This window comes from Pangasianodon hypophthalmus, chromosome 23 (genome assembly GCF_027358585.1).
Source record: "Pangasianodon hypophthalmus isolate fPanHyp1 chromosome 23, fPanHyp1.pri, whole genome shotgun sequence".
Classification (NCBI taxonomy): Eukaryota; Metazoa; Chordata; class Actinopteri; order Siluriformes; family Pangasiidae; genus Pangasianodon; species Pangasianodon hypophthalmus.
This window is the reverse complement of record NC_069732.1, coordinates 9,791,865-9,810,122: the sequence shown is the minus strand read 5'-3', so window position 1 is coordinate 9,810,122 and position 18,258 is coordinate 9,791,865. Positions and strand designations below refer to the sequence as shown.

At 39.5% G+C, this 18,258-nt stretch overlaps 1 protein-coding gene across 1 annotated transcript; it reads right to left on the bottom strand.

The window, feature by feature from the left end:
* Nucleotides 1-229: 229 nt before the first annotated feature.
* On the bottom strand, nt 230-17,075 carry poc1bl (POC1 centriolar protein homolog B (Chlamydomonas), like). Its single transcript, XM_026929682.3, has 11 exons — nt 16,642-17,075; nt 13,240-13,667; nt 11,048-11,217; nt 8,537-8,726; nt 7,704-7,889; nt 7,007-7,124; nt 5,899-6,075; nt 5,255-5,386; nt 4,012-4,122; nt 2,306-2,458; nt 230-2,221 (listed from the first exon to the last, which is right to left on the bottom strand). The coding sequence occupies exons 2-11, from the start codon at nt 13,614-13,616 to the stop codon at nt 2,093-2,095; spliced, it is 1,743 nt and encodes a 580-aa protein (XP_026785483.2). The 5' UTR covers nt 13,617-13,667; nt 16,642-17,075; the 3' UTR covers nt 230-2,092.
* Between the last annotated feature and the right edge of the window lie 1,183 nt (nt 17,076-18,258).

Genomic DNA, 18,258 nt, shown 5'->3' with positions numbered 1-18,258 from the left:
ATGTGGAAACTAGATATCTATTAAAGCTGACATGATGTGTGGAGCAAAATGTTTATCCAAATTAAAATCAATAATTGGTGAGATGAGACAGTAATCTGAGTACCACGTGATTTGAGTACTCTTACTGTAAAAGTGACAAAGGCTGTTGTAATAAACTATGCTACAGTGCACACCTAATGTGGAATCTTTTAAAACCACGCAGAAGATCAAGAGACATGGTCAAATCATGTAATATGAATCATATGGCAATAATTTAATGTTTACCACAAGATGGCACTGCAACAGATCACAAAAAGGGGAAACACACAGGAAATGTTTCTTGGTTTTATAGTGCCTAAAGTTGCATTTTCATTTGTTCAAAAATAACAAATTTGATCCATTTAAACCATACTGGTCATTGTGTTAAAATGGTTGATTCAGTACAATGAACATAATGTAATTATTATACTGTATGGTACAGAAGGTAATCACCACAGTTTGTGCTTAATCAGTAGTTTTAAATATTCATTTACACCATAACATAAAGGTCCCTTTATACCATGTTCAAACAAACACCTATAAACATTAAAACAGATTTATCCCCAGAAATGACTGATTAATATTGCAAATGCGAAATCCGAAAAAGGTCCATTTTTTAAGGCCACAGTGTCATGTAATGTCCTTGGAATTTCAGATCAGAGGAATGACTGGTCCTGTAACTGACCTCCTGCTAATCCTAAGTGAAACTATTTTGCTTCAAACATACAATTATACAGTGTTATTTTGACATCTGGAAGACTTAAGAAAGTAAATGACTAACAGCAGTTTAAATGTTTTCCTTTGGCTACCATTTAAGAAAACCTTTTAAATTCCTATATGTGACACTTTAGATACGTTACACCCAAAGCATGAAAATAGACAGAAAGTGGCCAGGATGGCACGACACAGGCAGTTTTTTGTGGACATGTTCACATATATGTGCATAAATTCCACTGAACAAACATCTCACCGCATTTTAGTACATTTTGAGATAATTCTTTATATTACCACCATTCATAAAAAGAGAAATTTCATTCAGGTTATTTCCCCCTCTATCATCGTGTACATAATGAAATGGAGAGCACCTGTGTGTGGTGTTAAAAATCATTTGCTTCCTATCTTCCTATCTGAATAAGGCACAGCAGTTCCCATAAACTGATTTGATTTCAGGGATATTTTCCTTCATAAATCTCTCGACTTAAAGTTTGGCCTCCATGATCAGCTTTTAAACTGAAACTCAATCTATGAAGTCAGCTTGAGAGATGTCACAGTTGAGATCACAGCAATAAGGCACAGTGTGTTGGTGCAGAACACGTTTGTGGAGGTTACAAGACAAACCCACAACATAATAGAAAGACTTCAACAGGGCTTTGTACAGGTACAAACTGACATGTTTTTTTTTTTTTTTTAAATGTCATGGCTAGAATGTCATGACTACAGAGGAAACAAAAGAGTACGGCAAGCTAAACAGGTTCTTGCCACTCCCTGAAATACTTGTCATCTAAAAATAAACTAATTATAAATACAAAAGCTGAGTTTTGACCAACTAGTCACAACTCACAGTTCTGCTGAAGTATCAATACATAGTGCAATCATGTAAACACAAATGGTGTTCCAACACAACTATATTTCCTTCCCCATACTGCTACTGAAGGGAATTTTGGTACAGTATCGCACCGTTATTGATAATGTGCATCCTATTCAAGAGACCGGATAAAACAGAGAAAAAAAATACAATAAAAATTGAGACTTGATCACCTTTGGCTTTCAAAGGCACCGAACCGAGCCCAGTCTACTCAACCGAGCCTAGTCTAACAAGCCACAGGCCTTCCACATTTCTGTCAGAGAACAACAATTAAAATTAAAATTCTTTCTCAGCAACTGAAGTAGCTGCTTTCTATTCCTGTAGTACCTCTTAATTCCACTCCAATCCAGTCAGATTGACCATTAAGTTTATAAAATCACAGTGCAGAATAAAATGAAAATTACTGACTGTTTGAACAAGCTACTGAATAGATGCTTGGACTTCATAGAAAATGCACTTCTTGAATTGGATGTAATGTGGAAATCACAATCATTCGAACTTCCATCGCTGGTTCATGTCTTCACTAGAGCATTTCTGCATGTGCACGTCGGTCCGCCCCTCTGCTGTACGGTATGCAGTTATGCACTTGTCTGACAGAGGGTGATAGATAATTCCATTCTGGAAAGACAGAATAGCAGTTTAGCTGTGGGGCAGAAAGCAAAAACAGGTGTAGGAGAATGTGGTTTGGGAGGTGACACTCACATCTCTGAACTCCCAGACGATGTTGGGAGGAACCGGCTCCCCGTCACGAGGACAGTGTTTCATTCCTATGTGGTTCTGGCCATCTACATACTCCGCACACAGCTCAGTTACTGAGTTAAAGCGGATTTCCTTATACGAGGTGTACTCAAAATACTTGCAAAGAAAGAGACACAGGGGGAATGTTATTGTTTAATAGCTCAATACTTCAATAAAATTCTTAAAGTGGTAATGAGTTCAAGAGATAAAGTCATAATAGTGTTGCCTAGAAATCTAATATTACTAACTAAATTACTAACGACTAAATAACTAACTAACACATGTTTCATTACAACAACATATTGGGTGCATCTCAAAACTCTTATTGATGCTTCCTCAATTCCTCAATCCTACATCCTTCAGCGTACATCCTAACCTGGAAATCCTCCAAGTTTAAGGACGTGGCTATTCTTAAAATGTGCATTCTTAAAATGAAATCGAGGAACAAAGAGAGAAGATATACAGGTGCTTCTTACACGGAAGTATTTTTTATTTTGATGTAAGCCTACAGTATAAATGCTCCACCTCTCCCAAAAACAAAGTACAATAAATAATACAATAATAAGAATGACAAATACGAAGTTAATAATCTTAATAAATAAATAAACAACAGGTACATTAGATGAAATTCAATTATTATGCCTTGCCTTAAGAACAGTCTAAATTTGTTTATGGTAAAATATCAAAAATTAAATGTGCACAGATAAAATAACATTTCAATCAGTAAGTGAATTCACCAAAGTCACTTCCTTTTCTTGCATCCTTTCTCCGCTTCTTCGGAGGGAGGGTAAATAAAGGTGAGGTTAATAATTAGCAGGTAAGCAGGCACTTTCTCCTAAAGAATGTTCAAGGGCAAGGTGTGGCTCTAGAGTTACACAAACAGTTTCCTATTTGCCATGTCACAAATCAGCAGAACTGTAGTCCTTGAGCACCACAGTCCAGTACAGTTTGGTGATTTTCCTACTCAAAGACATCGAATTCAACTCACCACTTAATTACCAGGTTTAATTAGAGCACAGAGAACACACCTCTGCTCTAAAATACAATCTCAGATTTAGACACACTACTCGCTATATAAAAAATGGTGCAATTACTCAATCAGATGACAGCATGCCACATCATGGCAGGAAAGGTAATCAATCGCTAAGAGCTCATGACTCATTTCACTCACTCAGCGCTCAGATATCATCGTAAGAGAGAGCCCCTGTCAAACACAAACTTAGGCATTCTGCACAGGGAACCTCATTCATCTTTTATGCAAAGACCAGTCTTTGTGGACATGTGGCTAAGGTTCCGCTTGCAACAAGGGTTGTGGAAACATTGATTTTCACTCAGACATTGTGCTTTTTTTCAGAGACACCTGATGTGCAGCATTAATGAATAATCAGTGATATCAGGCCAGAGACAGTCTTCATTAAATATACATTCATACAAACAATATACTTATTCTACTGAGTGAATTAAACAGGACAACATGCTTAACCATGGAATCCTCTTTAGATGCGATATGACACATGAGTCCTGCTTTCGGTTTTATTACATATATACATGTGCAGGAAACATCTGTGGGGCCTGTGTTCAGGTTGTGTGATCACTCGAACATTCATAGCAAATCTTTTGTGCAAATTGTTCGAGATGTTTGGTAGTAAAAGGATAGAGATGCTAATTACCTGATTCCCTCCTTGTCCATGGCAGCCGAACAGAGACAGGTGAGCCCCTGTGGGATTGTGATCAGGAGCGTTGTAGTCCAGACACTCCGAGGGAATCCCACCACTACGCACCTGTACCAGATAGACAGGCAGAGGAAAAGATGAGTGACAGAAAGGGAGAGGGTAACGAAAACACAGTGATTAGAGAAACACATAATCAAGGAAACTCAGAATCTCTACACTTACCATAAACTCTAGACCTAGTGTGAAGCAATGAAATACTAAATAACACAGAAATATGTACATATTACACAAAGATTTACAACTGACAAAACATACATTTTCTATATACAGTTACATACAGTTTCTGTAGAGATCACACTATTGAGGTGTGTTTCAAAATGGCATAGAGGACATTCAGTGTATGCTTTGTAGGCAGGGCAAATCCAAGAATCATAGTCCAAGTCAATAGCAGGGGTCAAAACAAAGGAAGGTTGTTAAACAGGGATAATCTATAATCAGCAGTAAGGACTGAGATCTAGGGTCAAAACCAGGAAGCAAAACAAAACATAGAACACTAGACTAGCGTACACAGAAAATAAAGCATGGGCTTAACGACAATAATAATAATGAAGGCTTTGCAATGAAAAATGACGCACAGAGGATATAAAATGACAAACTATTCAAAAACCAACACAAAACAGTTGAGCACAATCAGATAATAAGCCAATGACAGGACAGGGGTGGAGACAGGACTAGAATTGAACCCAAAATAGACAAGATCAGGGGAAAATCACAGGTTTTAGCCAGTCAGAGTATTTCCTGCTCTCCAGAACAGGAAATGCTTGCTGTTTCTTCTCATATCGACTCGTCTCTGTGTACACCATCTCAACAGCAGGTAGCTAATGCCTCAGTTTAACCCACACCCTTTTCTCATACAACTGACTTCGTATTATTCAGTGTGTATGAAGGGATATCGGATTTTTAAAACCGATTCAGTTGAAAAGAAAAATCCAAAAAAAAAAACCATCTATTCATTCATTTATCTGAGCTAAGTATTTATCCTGATCAAATGTAGGATAATATTAATCTGTCAAATATGATTTCTGACAAATTAAGACCAGCAACCCTGAGACAAGACAAGAAAAGACATCTCATAGATATGCCCTAGTCATACTGTTCATTTCTGAATGCTGAACTTTTTTTATTTCCCTATAATTAAAGTGCACTCATTAAACTGCACTTCCACATAAACTGCACTTACAGCTCCATGCCAGTCAGGTCTGTCCTCAGGCACGTGCAGATCGGGGTAGATGTTCTTTAGATACCAGTCAAAGTTCCTGCACTTTAGCCGCTCTCGTAAGAGAATCCTGTCTGAAATGTCCCCGTACGTTTCCTATGGGAATGAAAGCGTTTACGTGTTTACAAGTTATTACATGTAGCAGAGAAACATAAAAGACTGTTTAAATGTAATGCATCAACAACGTAAAAAACAAAATTAATCTATTTCTATTTTTCTTTAGAATTTAATTTGCTTCCTGCATAATTCCTATGTGATGATGTGGCCTTAACATTGCAGGTCATTCAGAGTATGTAATCTTATGTGTGTGTGTGTGTGTGCCCAACACAAGTTACACAGAACTAACCTGTAAGGTAAGACAACCTGAGTTCACACAAAAGTAAAACTAGAATGTTTACATTTCAAAAGGATTTCACATAATTTACATTCCATATAGTATATCCTTGACAGCTACAATTACTGACCAGGATGTGCAAGCCTGCCAACGTGGAGCAGTAATGTATTGCTTGACATACATGGCCTACTTGCTTTATCAGTATTCACAGGTACATTCTAAGTACAACCAACAGTAGAGCAAACAATGGCACAAATAAAACTATAGTCTGTACCCGACGAGCTGGAGGGTTGCGGTTATAGAAAAGCTCCTTGTAAGAGTCCATCCAGACCTCTGCAGCTCGCACTGTGTTCTGGAGAAACTTTGGCCTGGAATACGGTGCCTTCTTAGGGAAGACATGTCCCACATGGGAACAGGGATGAATCTCCAGTGAGCCTCCACACTGCCAAACCTGGAAATAACATTACATGTAAGAGAAAGAATCAACATCTTACCAGGACGACCGGTATAAATGTACTAGCCCCCATCCCCATCTTCCAAAGATGAAAAGATATCAATATAGGGTTAATGCTGTTAATGCTGTAAATGCCTTAACGTGGATTATTTTGGACTTTTGTTAAACCAAGTGCAGCAACACCACCAAATGTCATAAGAATATTACACAGAAGCGAGGCTGGGGCTGATTTCTTTCTAGCCCAGACTGTAGATTTATGCAGCTTATCAGTGACAATCATGTCAGGGGATTACAGAGTGTAACACCCTATAGTTATAAGCCTATAGTGACTGAGCATCTGAAAAAGCATGTGAAATACAGTTGCAGGTTTAATGAACGTGAACGAGGTGTATTATTTACTCTATCATCCTTTCCCCAAAATGCCTTTGGAGGAGAAACTAAAAGTAGGTAGATTAAACAGACATTGTCTAATCAAAGTACAAATTACACAAAAGAACAGTTCTGTAATGTTCTGTAGTGTCTTTGGTACAGCTTTTTAGTTTACTATGTTTGGTAGTCAGACGAAACGCTTCAAAAACTGAAATCACGAATACCGCTGTGTGTAATAGTTTGCCCCAGTGCTTCAGTATTAATACTGTTTCACCTTTTCAGATAGTGTTTGTGAATCTATTTACAGCCCAGCAGTTAAACACTGGCTCCTTCATGTGCCTTGAAGACACTGCAGTGTATTGTGTTTCCACATGCATGAAACATTAATCACATGTATGCTCCATCAATCTTGATTTTTACCTACATGCCAGAAGGAATCCAATATGTAGAGTGCAATTAATTGTGAATGGTTCAGACTGCAAGACTATCATACTTACAACACCATCCATTACTCAAAAGCATGCAATTGGAAACAAGAGAACACCTAATAAGATCTTACCCTGAAGGAAAGTTCCAGATTCTCTCCTCCCCACACCTCCATGCCTGTGTCGTAAGTGCCCAGATATTCAAAGTAGGCCTTGCTTACGGCAAACAGGCCCCCAGCCATGGTGGGAGATCTGTGAAGAGTGCAGAAGATTGGCAGCACGTCAGGGATATCCATCAGCACATCCATACAATTGTCTAGTTAGCAGGGGTGGACAAGTCACTAGCCTAGGTTCCCAGGACAAGCAGATGTCATGTCTGGGCTATGAGTAGTAGAGTACGAACTCTAATCCCTATGTTAGCTTAGTCCACAAGTTCATAACCCTGGTCCTGGAGTACCCCCTGTCCTGTGCATTTAATGTTTTCCCTGCTTCCAACACACCTGATTCAAGTAATCAGCTAATTAACAGCTAATCAACAGAGTAGGGAAACACTAAAATGTGCAGGACAGGGACCAGGACCAGGGCTGAGAAATTATGGCCTAGTCAGTTAGGTTTCTGGTCAACCAAAACAAGGGATTGGGCAGTACACTGATGCTTTTACTTGCCTGGTGGCCTATCTAATGAATTTATGATTTGCCCACCCCCCATAAGCGTGCATTAATTTACATTCACTGACTGTGGGTATTATCTAAACTTTTCACATCTGCTTTCTCCCTGCCACAAAAAAGTGGAAGGCAGAACTCTTTTCACAGAGGCTGACTGAACACTCACCTAATGGGGTCTATTCGGGATTTCTGTCTTTTGCGGTCCACCTCAGGCACGGAATGCCACTGGAATGTAAGCCGCCAGTCAAAGCCACCCACCATGGGCTCACCAGTCTGCATGTAAAACTCAAATGTGTTCCAGTCAATGGTGTCGATCACCGGACATATAACAGTGTCCTGCTTCTCAGCAATCCTGAAAAAAAAAAAAGAAAACCATGCTATAAGGTGAAGACTAAAGACTTCGTGTCACTGTTTTTTTATTTCCTTTATTTTAAAATCCTTTCTACTTTGGCTGTTCTCTGTGTAGAAGGATTGTGGTATTACTCCACATATTTGGGGTGGTAAAGATCCAAGTAATATGACTGTAAAGAGTTCCTTCAGTTCTTGTCTAAATATAAGATTTATTTAAGGATATCTTCATTGATATTTTAGGTTAAAAAGTAATGCAAACTGATGTAATAATCAAGGCCCAAATAGCACCAGCCCCAGCTGATTTCATTTTGTTCTTGTTTATTGTGAGTGTTCTTGACATGAGAACATATGTGACACGAATGAGTTCATTAACTATTGAGTGAATTTTTTATTTTGGGAGATGAGTGTCCCTCCCCATGTACTGTAATGAGCTCGATTTCTTCAAGTTTTGCAAAGAAAAAGATCTTTTTTTGGATCACATATCAGAAAGCATCCACGCAACAATCCAGACAATTCCAAACTATTCAAACACTATCCTGGACTCAAACTGCCTCAGAGAAGTAAAATCACCATGTTAGTTTTCCACTATGTTATTTTCTCCATCACACACACTAGCGATTCTCAATGAGCTCATCTGATTGAGTATACCTTTCTAGCAGAGGCTCGATCCAGCCAGGCACACACTCACAGTGGCAGTCCAGAAAGGTGAGTACATCTCCTGTGGCATAGGTGGCACCGATAAGCCGAGCTCGGACCAGTCCCTCTCTCTTGTTAGTGCGGATGAGGCGCACACGCTCCAGGTTGCTAATGTACTCCTCCAGCTGGGATTTCAGATAGCCTGCGATTTGCACCATGAGAGAATGAGTATCTGTGGTGCATCGCTATCACTGTGTTTTATCAGTTAACAGTGTTCACCTACACCAGAGAACACTTCATCCATCAGCAGCACAGTACAATCTTTGTTAACAGTCTTGGCATATCTTAGCCAGTATAATACTTAATCCTTAAAGAAATACTCCAGTGGTACTCCAAGCTGATCTCTATCCACTGCCTCTGTTAAGTATTTGTGATTACCAAAGATAAACATTTCAACATAACAGAAACTCTGCTGACTTAAAACACAAACTTTTAAAATTATATCCTAACAATAAATGTCTTAGGATACATGAGACATGAGAGAATGGGTCATTTTTCTGGGTCATGAGACATGAGACATGAGAGAATGGGTCATTTTTCTGGTTCACTGTCCTGTTGTAGAAGCCAGTCTCTTTACAGTTTCTTGAATGAATGTGTCACATTTGCTTCCAGAATTTGCTAATATTTACCTTTGGTAATTGTGGGCAAGGATTTCCAATTTTACTTCATTAATCTACATTACTAATGCGTACATCACACATTCATTTCTAAAGTGGTGGACTACCACTTCTGTGTCAGCTACACCTTCCTGCATGTCCTTAGTGTCATATGGCGGTTTTGCTTTTCTAGCCAGCATAATGGCATTTCTATCTGAAAGTTTTCTCGGTCTTCCAGATCTTGCTTTGACTTTCACAGTCCCCCTTAACTGCCATTTCTTAATGCCATTTCGAACAGTGAAAATTGTGATCTGGAAGCACTTGATATCAGCTTATCTCTTTTTATAACTCTCCCCTGCTATGTAGGCTTAAATTAGTTTCATTTTCAGATCCTCAGTCAGCTGCTTAGAGGAGTCCATGGTTGTTGAGTGTTAGCACAAGGTTTCAAGTGTCACAGAATTTATCACACTCTGGAACTGTTAATTCTAATGACAATTCTTGGCCTGCCTAACAAGTCCTAATGAGGCAATTAAGGCCTAACAAGTTAATTAAGTTCTGAGACTTTATAACTGGAAGGGTGTTCAAATTTTTGCACATTTTTGCACATTTTGCCACAATTACTACTTTATGTTATCCTATGTTTTTAGGTTCATGAAATATAAAGTATGCATTAAAGTGTGCGTTAACTTTTGCAGAAAAAGATCTTATTTAAAAAATGTTTGCTGCATTGATTGTGTCTACTTCTGTTAATTTCAAAAATCAATAAAATATGTAATTTGATTAGGAAATGTTTTTCTGCGAGGAGCATGCAATAGCATTTTCTACCAAAGAGGGGGAAGTTCTGACATCTTACATTCCGCAGCTTTAAAGACAATGGGAAATCAAAACTGACCTTTTTATCTTGTTAGGACCTGTCCTTGGTCAGACGAAACATGATTCACGTAAAAGACAAAATTCTTCTTTGCCCGTAATCTTCTACTAAAATCCAGCAAATCTTTTTCCACCTCCACACGGCCATTAACTTTATGTCACTTTGGAAGTTGAATCACTACCTCTGTTGCCAGCTACGTGTACAGGGTCAAATACAAAAAACATATGACCTCAATCCTGCATGACTAACTGCAGGCTGGCATTTGTTTTTAATTCCCACTTTTCATAAGTCAATCAAATTCTGAAGGATGAAAGTCATCTCTGCCCAAATATGTCATTTTACTCAGAAACATGCCATGCTGAAGAAGAAATGTGTTCGAATTTCTTTTTCTCTGCTGTCTTTAACAAAATGATTTAACAGGTTTACATTATCATGACACTTGTTATACTATGTCTTAGATGTAAGTGCCAGGTCACTAACAACCTGAAGTATGAGTGGTTGAAGAAATACCCATGCATTTTAAGGGTTAAACATGGAGATCGCCACTGCTTTTTGTTTTCAAGGTAAATTCTACACTCAAAATATGCCTTATGGCTATTGTTAAACTAAACCCATCATGGGAATGTGAACAGGAAAGTGGTACAAATTCTTCTGGTTCGTTTTCCTAGCAAGAGCCTCAGAGGCTCAAAAAAAGGCCACGCCATCTGTACTGCTGATTTTTGTTTACGTGCTATGTCTACTTTTTTCATTTGTGCATGTGAAACTATATAAATCCACTTTATATTGTGACCTCCTTTTTAAAATCATAATCTATGACAAAATAATAAAAAGGAGAGCTTAGTAGAGCAAATGTGCTGGCAGGCCACAGAAAAGGAAATGGCACCTTATTAGATCAGCTAAGAGTCAAGCCACAGGAAGCTGTGTAATGTCTGAAATGGCACGACTGAAATGACTACAGTCTCTCTCTCATTCATACACGCAAACTTTCCATCTTACCTCGGTCACTCAAGTCATCAACGAGAATGACTTCTTTCAGCAGAACAGCAGGTGTGGTCTCCAGCACACTATGAATGGTTCTTAGCAGGGTGGACCAGGCCTCGTTATAGAAGGCGATGATCACGGATGTGGTCGGAAGGTGACGGATGTCAAACGTCTTGCTTCTACATCTGTCAATATACAATCATCAATGATTAGCACATGTTTTAAAGAAATACTCGATTTGATGTGCCATTACCATGGACAAGAGAAAAGAATGGAAAACCTGCATGGCACATAAAATTTCGTAAAAGTGTAATTAACTGTAATTAAATTTTACTGCAATGCTCCAGTGTTAAAAAGTTCAATACAATTAGCTAGATTTAGTAAAACATCTGATGTCTGTCTCAAGACCCTTATTGTTTGTGTATAACAGCTGTTTCAATTTTTTTTTTGTGAAAAGTCATAGATTTTTAATGTTTAACCAATGCCCTGAGACTTCCATTACGAGTTTCAACTAAATATGTTTTAAATGTGAAAATATTTTGATATTTTGTGGTAATGCTGTATGCACTACAGAGATTAAGTCAAAAGAACTGTGGAAATAGTTCTTTAAAGAAACATAAACACTGGCGGATATGACCACACAATATTCAAGACGAAGGGTAACCAAGACCAATAGTGTTCATCATTCTATTAGAATACAAGCTATGTCTGTGTGACTAAAAGTCAGGATGTGGATTTTTTTTTCTGTCTAGAAATATTTAGGATTAAAAAACCTCCATGCAGCCAATTCCATGCAACAAAAAAAAAGAATAGAGGTGCATAAAGCGAATAGGCTCTTAGCGCATTGGTTAGACATGCCAGAGCTGTTTTCACGAGAGTCTGGGGAACAGAAGCCAGTGTGTGAGAACCGGAGTGAGAGAAACGGCTAAGAGAACGAGACAGCAGTATCCTTGACTAAATAGAAGGTGACAGCTTGTGCTTTTAGGACCACTATTGGACTCAGTCCAAAATACTACTGCAAAAGCTTCAATAAGAAGCCCTGAATCTCAAGTAGTACTTTTTCTTCAAGTATCACTAATCACGACAAGTGATATTTGAAAAAAAAAAAAGACACCAATGGGGGCAATAACTCGGGGCAATCACTGGGCGCAATCACTATGGGCAATCACTAGGGGGCAATGGGGCAATAACTGACATGGAAACAAGCACGGACATGTGCAGAACATACCTTCACAGCAACAAACAAGCATCCTAGGTGGTAGAGAAAACTGTTACCACAGCCCCAAAGCAGTTAGGAGCAGGAAGAAGGGAAATTATTTTAATTTTACATCCCTACATCTCTACAAAGTATGTTTTGAAATGTATGGCAAAGTCAGACTCATTAACAAAAAAAGACATGCATAAACACTGAATAAACCAACATGGCTGCTTCGTGCTAATGGGCAAAGAATGTGAGGGTGTGTGGTCTGGATGGGAATTTTAACTTCCATCTCTCTAATGAGGTCTGTGTTTCATTAGAGAGATGGAACACGACATAATATAAAACTACCCAGTGACTAAACTAGTTACACCAGGGAATCTGGCAAAGGGAAACGCACATGTGGAAAGTTCCTGGATCACAATCAGAGATAACATGGTGAACACAGTAACCAGTACACAGTGACTGCACTTTCATAAACATTACACAACATTTCCAGTTAGATTCACTTTAAGGCAGCGTACTGTCGCTCTCTGTAAATGAACTCAACCATGATGCTAACTTGGCAGCGAACCAGAGCAATAAAACATCACAATTCAGGCAGAAAGCAGGACTAAACACAGCAACGGTCATTAGTAATCTGTAGTGAATGTGTGATCACCACAGCCAAGGATTTAGATTCGCCGTGACTGCAGTGACTCAAAACAAACCACATTCACAGCAACTTTTTGGTATCTGTCTAACACTCCACTATCATTGTTTTTAATGAGAATGATGCTTTGAGCATGCAGACACAGAGCATGCCGATACATAAAAATTACACTCCGTCATCTGTTAAATAGTTCACCAACTTTTTTGTTCTTTTCTAGTGGTTTTGCATTGGGCCTCATCACACCATCCTGTCATTGATTATTTTCCTATAACAGCATAGTCCCATCCTGGTTTATTCTTTATTTAATCTACTGTTTTTAATTAGACTGTACTGCACAGTGGGGGAAAGTGAACTCACTCGTGCATCCTGTTATCCTCAATATGGCGATGGAGGGATATCTTGTCACTGACGTAGATGTTGATGGCATAGCGCTCGATGCTGTCCTGCTCTTGCTTCTTCTCCTCGGAGTTAAGGTTCAGTCGGGTGGCTCTGCCCCACTCTCCATTTGCCCTTGGGTCAGGAGGGGGCTTCACATAAACGGGCCGCTTTAAGGTCTCTGTGTCCTCTTCTCCCTGCGTAAAGACACCCCGGGCCTGTATACTGTGTTTGCCACCGTCTTTGGCCGGAGCTGTGTTGGAAGAGCGGAACAGGAGGAGGTAGAAGAGCCACAGAACAGAGAGGAAGAAGCCGGCCTTTGTCACAAGAGCCACCTTCCTCGACCAGCGCACCCTCATCCTCCTGGCCACGGGTGGCACTCACAGCTGCCAATCAAAGCACCCTAGTCACTAAGACACAATTTCAACAGAGACATGAATAATAAACATTAGTATTCATATAATACAAAATTGCAAACATCAGTCAGGTTAGGACAAAGGTTTTGTTCACACTGTAAATCTTAAACTAAACTATTTCAGTTTGTTTGACTATAGATGCAATTGCTCGCATGTCCATATCGGTTGTTATAGTAACAATGCAGATATGCTGCGTAGTTCAAGTGAAATTTAACTAGATAGCTAGCTACCAAAATGGAGATTTCACTATTTTTGTTTTCCATATGGGCAATGCCCAGTGTTGTTTCTAAATATATTCAGCAAAAATTACAGCAACATGTACTGAAGCAAAAAAATTGAAGAAGGTGGCGAATGACATGTTTGTTGCAGCTTTGATCACTATGAGATTCTCTCCTGAGGTGCTTTCATGCTAGTTTTTATCCATATTGTCATTCTGGCCTCAAATGTTTAGCATCAAGAAGGTCTGCTCAAACTGAGTCAGGTTTATTGGGTCCATAAACCCAAATTTTAATTAGGTTTGAAACCACATACAAGTGTGGCTTGAAGTAAAATTTGTCTGAATTTGTGTTTTCTTTCCTGACATTCAGAGTGCTGAAAATCTTTCCTGCTGACATGCCAAAAAATCGGATTTGAGCAGGCTGTCTGAGCAAAGCGTTAATGATGCTTTGATGATTTGGTCACACATGGTTTAGACATTTAAAAACTCCAAATAAGCTTCACCATAATGAGATACAGAGAGAAATCAATTCTCCACACCAACCTGTAATCCGCAACACTCCCACATCTTTAACTATTCTGATGACTGTTAAATAAACCTTGCAATCAGCGAAACTGACTGTGACAGTGTCTGGCATTTATCAACAACAGGCAGGGCTGATATCTTTCTAACATTATATGTCGTATAAATTTGTTAGCTTGATCACACGCATTTCTGTCATGGTACTCCAAGCAGGATCGTAGGCTAGGGGATTTTTTTAATCATTAAACACTTAAAAGTCGTTAGACGCAAACAAACCATAAACTCAAATAAAGTTAAAATCACTAACTTAAGTAATCAATTGAGTGCTACAACAACGGTAACAAGCTACTTACATCTGTAGACGAAGTACGAAAATATGACGTCATTTGAAGTAAGGGAACGTAGTGAGCATTGATGCTCCCTGCTTTTTGCGTTGCACTGTGGGATTTTTTAGGGAGCAAACATTCCAGGGCACTGGAAGGATATTGCGATTGAGACAGCCCTTAAAATGGCCGACTCCCTGATCAGTGCCCTGACTACTGAACTAGGGAGCTGATTGAGATGCACCCATATATACTTCACCTTTATTTGGCCTCTTCCGCCTTGTGAAAGGTGTTGTATACTCACTGGACAAACACAAGCTATTCTACTCACTTTAGTGGAGACAGGAATGTGCAAGCCACCAAAAATGAATCTGACAGAATCCTACAGGACACAAGACATCCATTCCATGCATTTTATCTCCTCAACTGAACTGTCACTACCCCTCACATACAACCATTGTAGCTAAGATCCGTTATCCTTTCCGTCAAGGGCCTTTAAATTATATCAACAGATTTTTCCTGATATTTTCCTATTTACATTTGTTCTTCCACAACAACAACAACAACAACAATAATAATAATAACAATAAGTATTTTATAAAGCGCCTTTAAATAGGCCTCTCAAGGAACTTTACATGGAAAAGAAAACAGAACCAGAAGTACATAGTATAAAAGAAAGTATATAAGCATGTATCACAAACAGTTAATGTGATATTGTGAAACAGTTAAACTGATATTAATGTGACACATTTATTTATTATTTAATTGAATATAGATTGCATTGTCTTGTTTGATATTTATTTATTTAAACAGATATTTATTAGACATTCTAGTTTCGGGGAGTGTCTTGAATGTAAAAACATCTCAGGCCGTGATTTCTGAACCAAGGTTCCCGGCTCGATCCTGAGCCCAGGTACTTACTGTCTGAGTGAAGATTCACATGTTCTGCTTGGTTTCCACTCACCTCCAAAAATATGCTGCCAGGTGGATTAGATACGCTATATTGCCCCTAGATGTGAATGAGTGTGTGAATGTGTGTATGAGTGTGTGTGTGTGTGTATGGGGTGCCCTGTGATGGAGTGTCATCCTATCCAAAGTGTATTCCAGCTCTGTGCCCAGTATTCCCAGGATAGGCCCTGGATTCACTGCAACCCTGACCAGGATAAAGCAGTTACATAAGATGGATGGATGGATGGATGGATGGACGGACGAATGAATAAATGAATGAATGAGTTTTATAGTTAAAACCTGTCAAAACTGGTCACTTGAATTGAATGGGTTTAATCCAAACAACAAAAAACCAAGCAGCTCTATAAGTAATAACACAATTATAATAAAGAAATAAGCCGAATATTACTGTACACATTTAAATAATGAGTCCAATATTTGAATAGTTTATAGGATTATATTCATAGATAGAGGGATTTATTAGATTCCTCACATAGGGCTCAACACAGAGGGATGTGTGTAACAGTTAAAGAGCCCCTGACTGTAAAAGCTTGAGAACCACTGCATTAGTTTGATTAGTATTAACTCAAAGCAGAAGCTGAACACTTTTAAAAGAATAATTAGTGTTAAAATAATGCTAGAAGAAATGTAGGAAGAATAAAACGCGCTGTCTCGGTAGACAGGAGGAAGGAGGAAGGAGGAGGAGGAGAAAAAGTTTTTCAAGAACAACAGGAGCTCCTGCTCCAGCTCTGCCAGTCAGCGGAATGTAAGATGGAAGCTATTCTAGCTAACTTTTCCTTTTCCTGCTCAGTTTTCACCACTGTTTCTTTGTCTGAGCCACGGCATACACTGACACAAGGCTTATACATGTCATAGCAACAAAAGTGACGAACAGAATTGTGTTTAGCATAGCATAAAAAGACTGAAGCCTTGTTCTGTAAATCATAAACAGTCCTACCGGTTCTCGGCATTCCGTGTTTCTCCTGGACCACCACCACAGCAGCAGCAGAAAGCTCGCCAAACAACTTCACAGAAATGCTGGACGTTTAGCAAGCTAGCTGTTTTCCTGGCCGCTCGAGCGCAGTGTAATGTTATAACATTAGCCCGCTATCAGCACATCTTCATCCACAGCTCCATTCTCAGCAGGACACAGTGAGATTAGTCACTAATCAGACATCTGAAGTGCGCTGTGTCTGTGCTGGGCTGTTTTACCCTCGCATTGCTGAAGTCACGCTACAACACTGCTGCCACGTACAACACACTCGCGCTGGTACTCGTGTGCAGGATCCCGGAACAAGATCAAAAAGTAGCGCTACAGTAAATCCGCATGTAACGCTCGTCTTAACTGACACTCTCGCACGCTACCGCTGTGCCTTGGCCCCTGACACGCTGTGACGCGCTGCCACGGTCACGTGACCCGAGCCGTACGCTCGCAGTTTTGATTAACATTCTGCACCGGTTCCTTTTCCTTTGGTCATAAAACAGAAAAGCACAAATGAGCCGGAGGAAAAAGAGATAAGGACAACTGTAATGGCGATAATGACGATCTAGGGAAGAGGACTGCAGTATGAACTGAATACAAAGCAAGTCAGTTACAGCGACTGCATGAATATGAAGTAATGAAGTAAAGATTTGCAACTATTCTGCGGTGCAGTGAAGGTCATCCGCGTGAGCCTGCACGTGATAGCCAGCAAAGAGCAGCCTTACATGCACATGTTTATAGACAGACAGACAGACTGACTGACAGACAATTACACTGACAGACAGACAGACAATTACACAGACAGACAGACAGACACGTACACAGACAGACAGACAGACAGATAATTACATAGACAGACTGACAGACAGCGAGACAGACAGACAGACAGACAGATAATTACATAGACAGAGAGACAGACAGAGAGACAGACAGACAGATAATTACATAGACAGATAGACAGACAGAGATACAGACAGATACCTACACAGACAGACTGACAGACAGACTGACTGACAGACAGACAGAGAGACAGACAGATAATTACATAGACAGACTGACAGACAGAGAGACAAACAGACAGACAGACAGATAATTACACAGACTGACAGACAGAAAGACAGACAGATAATTACATAAACAGACAGAGAGACAGACAGATGCTTACATAGACAGGCAGATAAACTGACAGATAGACAGACATAATTACATATACAGACTGACAGATAGATAGATAGATAGATAGATAGAGGGGTGAATAGATAGACTGACAGACAGATGAATGGATGGATGGATGGATGGATGACCAAATAGATAGATAGATAGATAGATAGATAGATAGATAGCATTCCCATTGCCGAACCACACGTGAGGAACAAAAGTGCTCAGCTTGGATAATAATATGATTCATCTTCAGTAACCACTTTATTCTAGTCAGAGTGGCAGTGGATACAAAGCCGATTCTGGGAACACTGGGGCAGGGCAGGAATACACCCTGAATGAGACACCAGTCCATCACTGGGCACCACACACACAAAGATACACCTAAAGACCATTTGGAGCACCCAGTCCATCTGCCAGCAAGTTCCGGGAGGT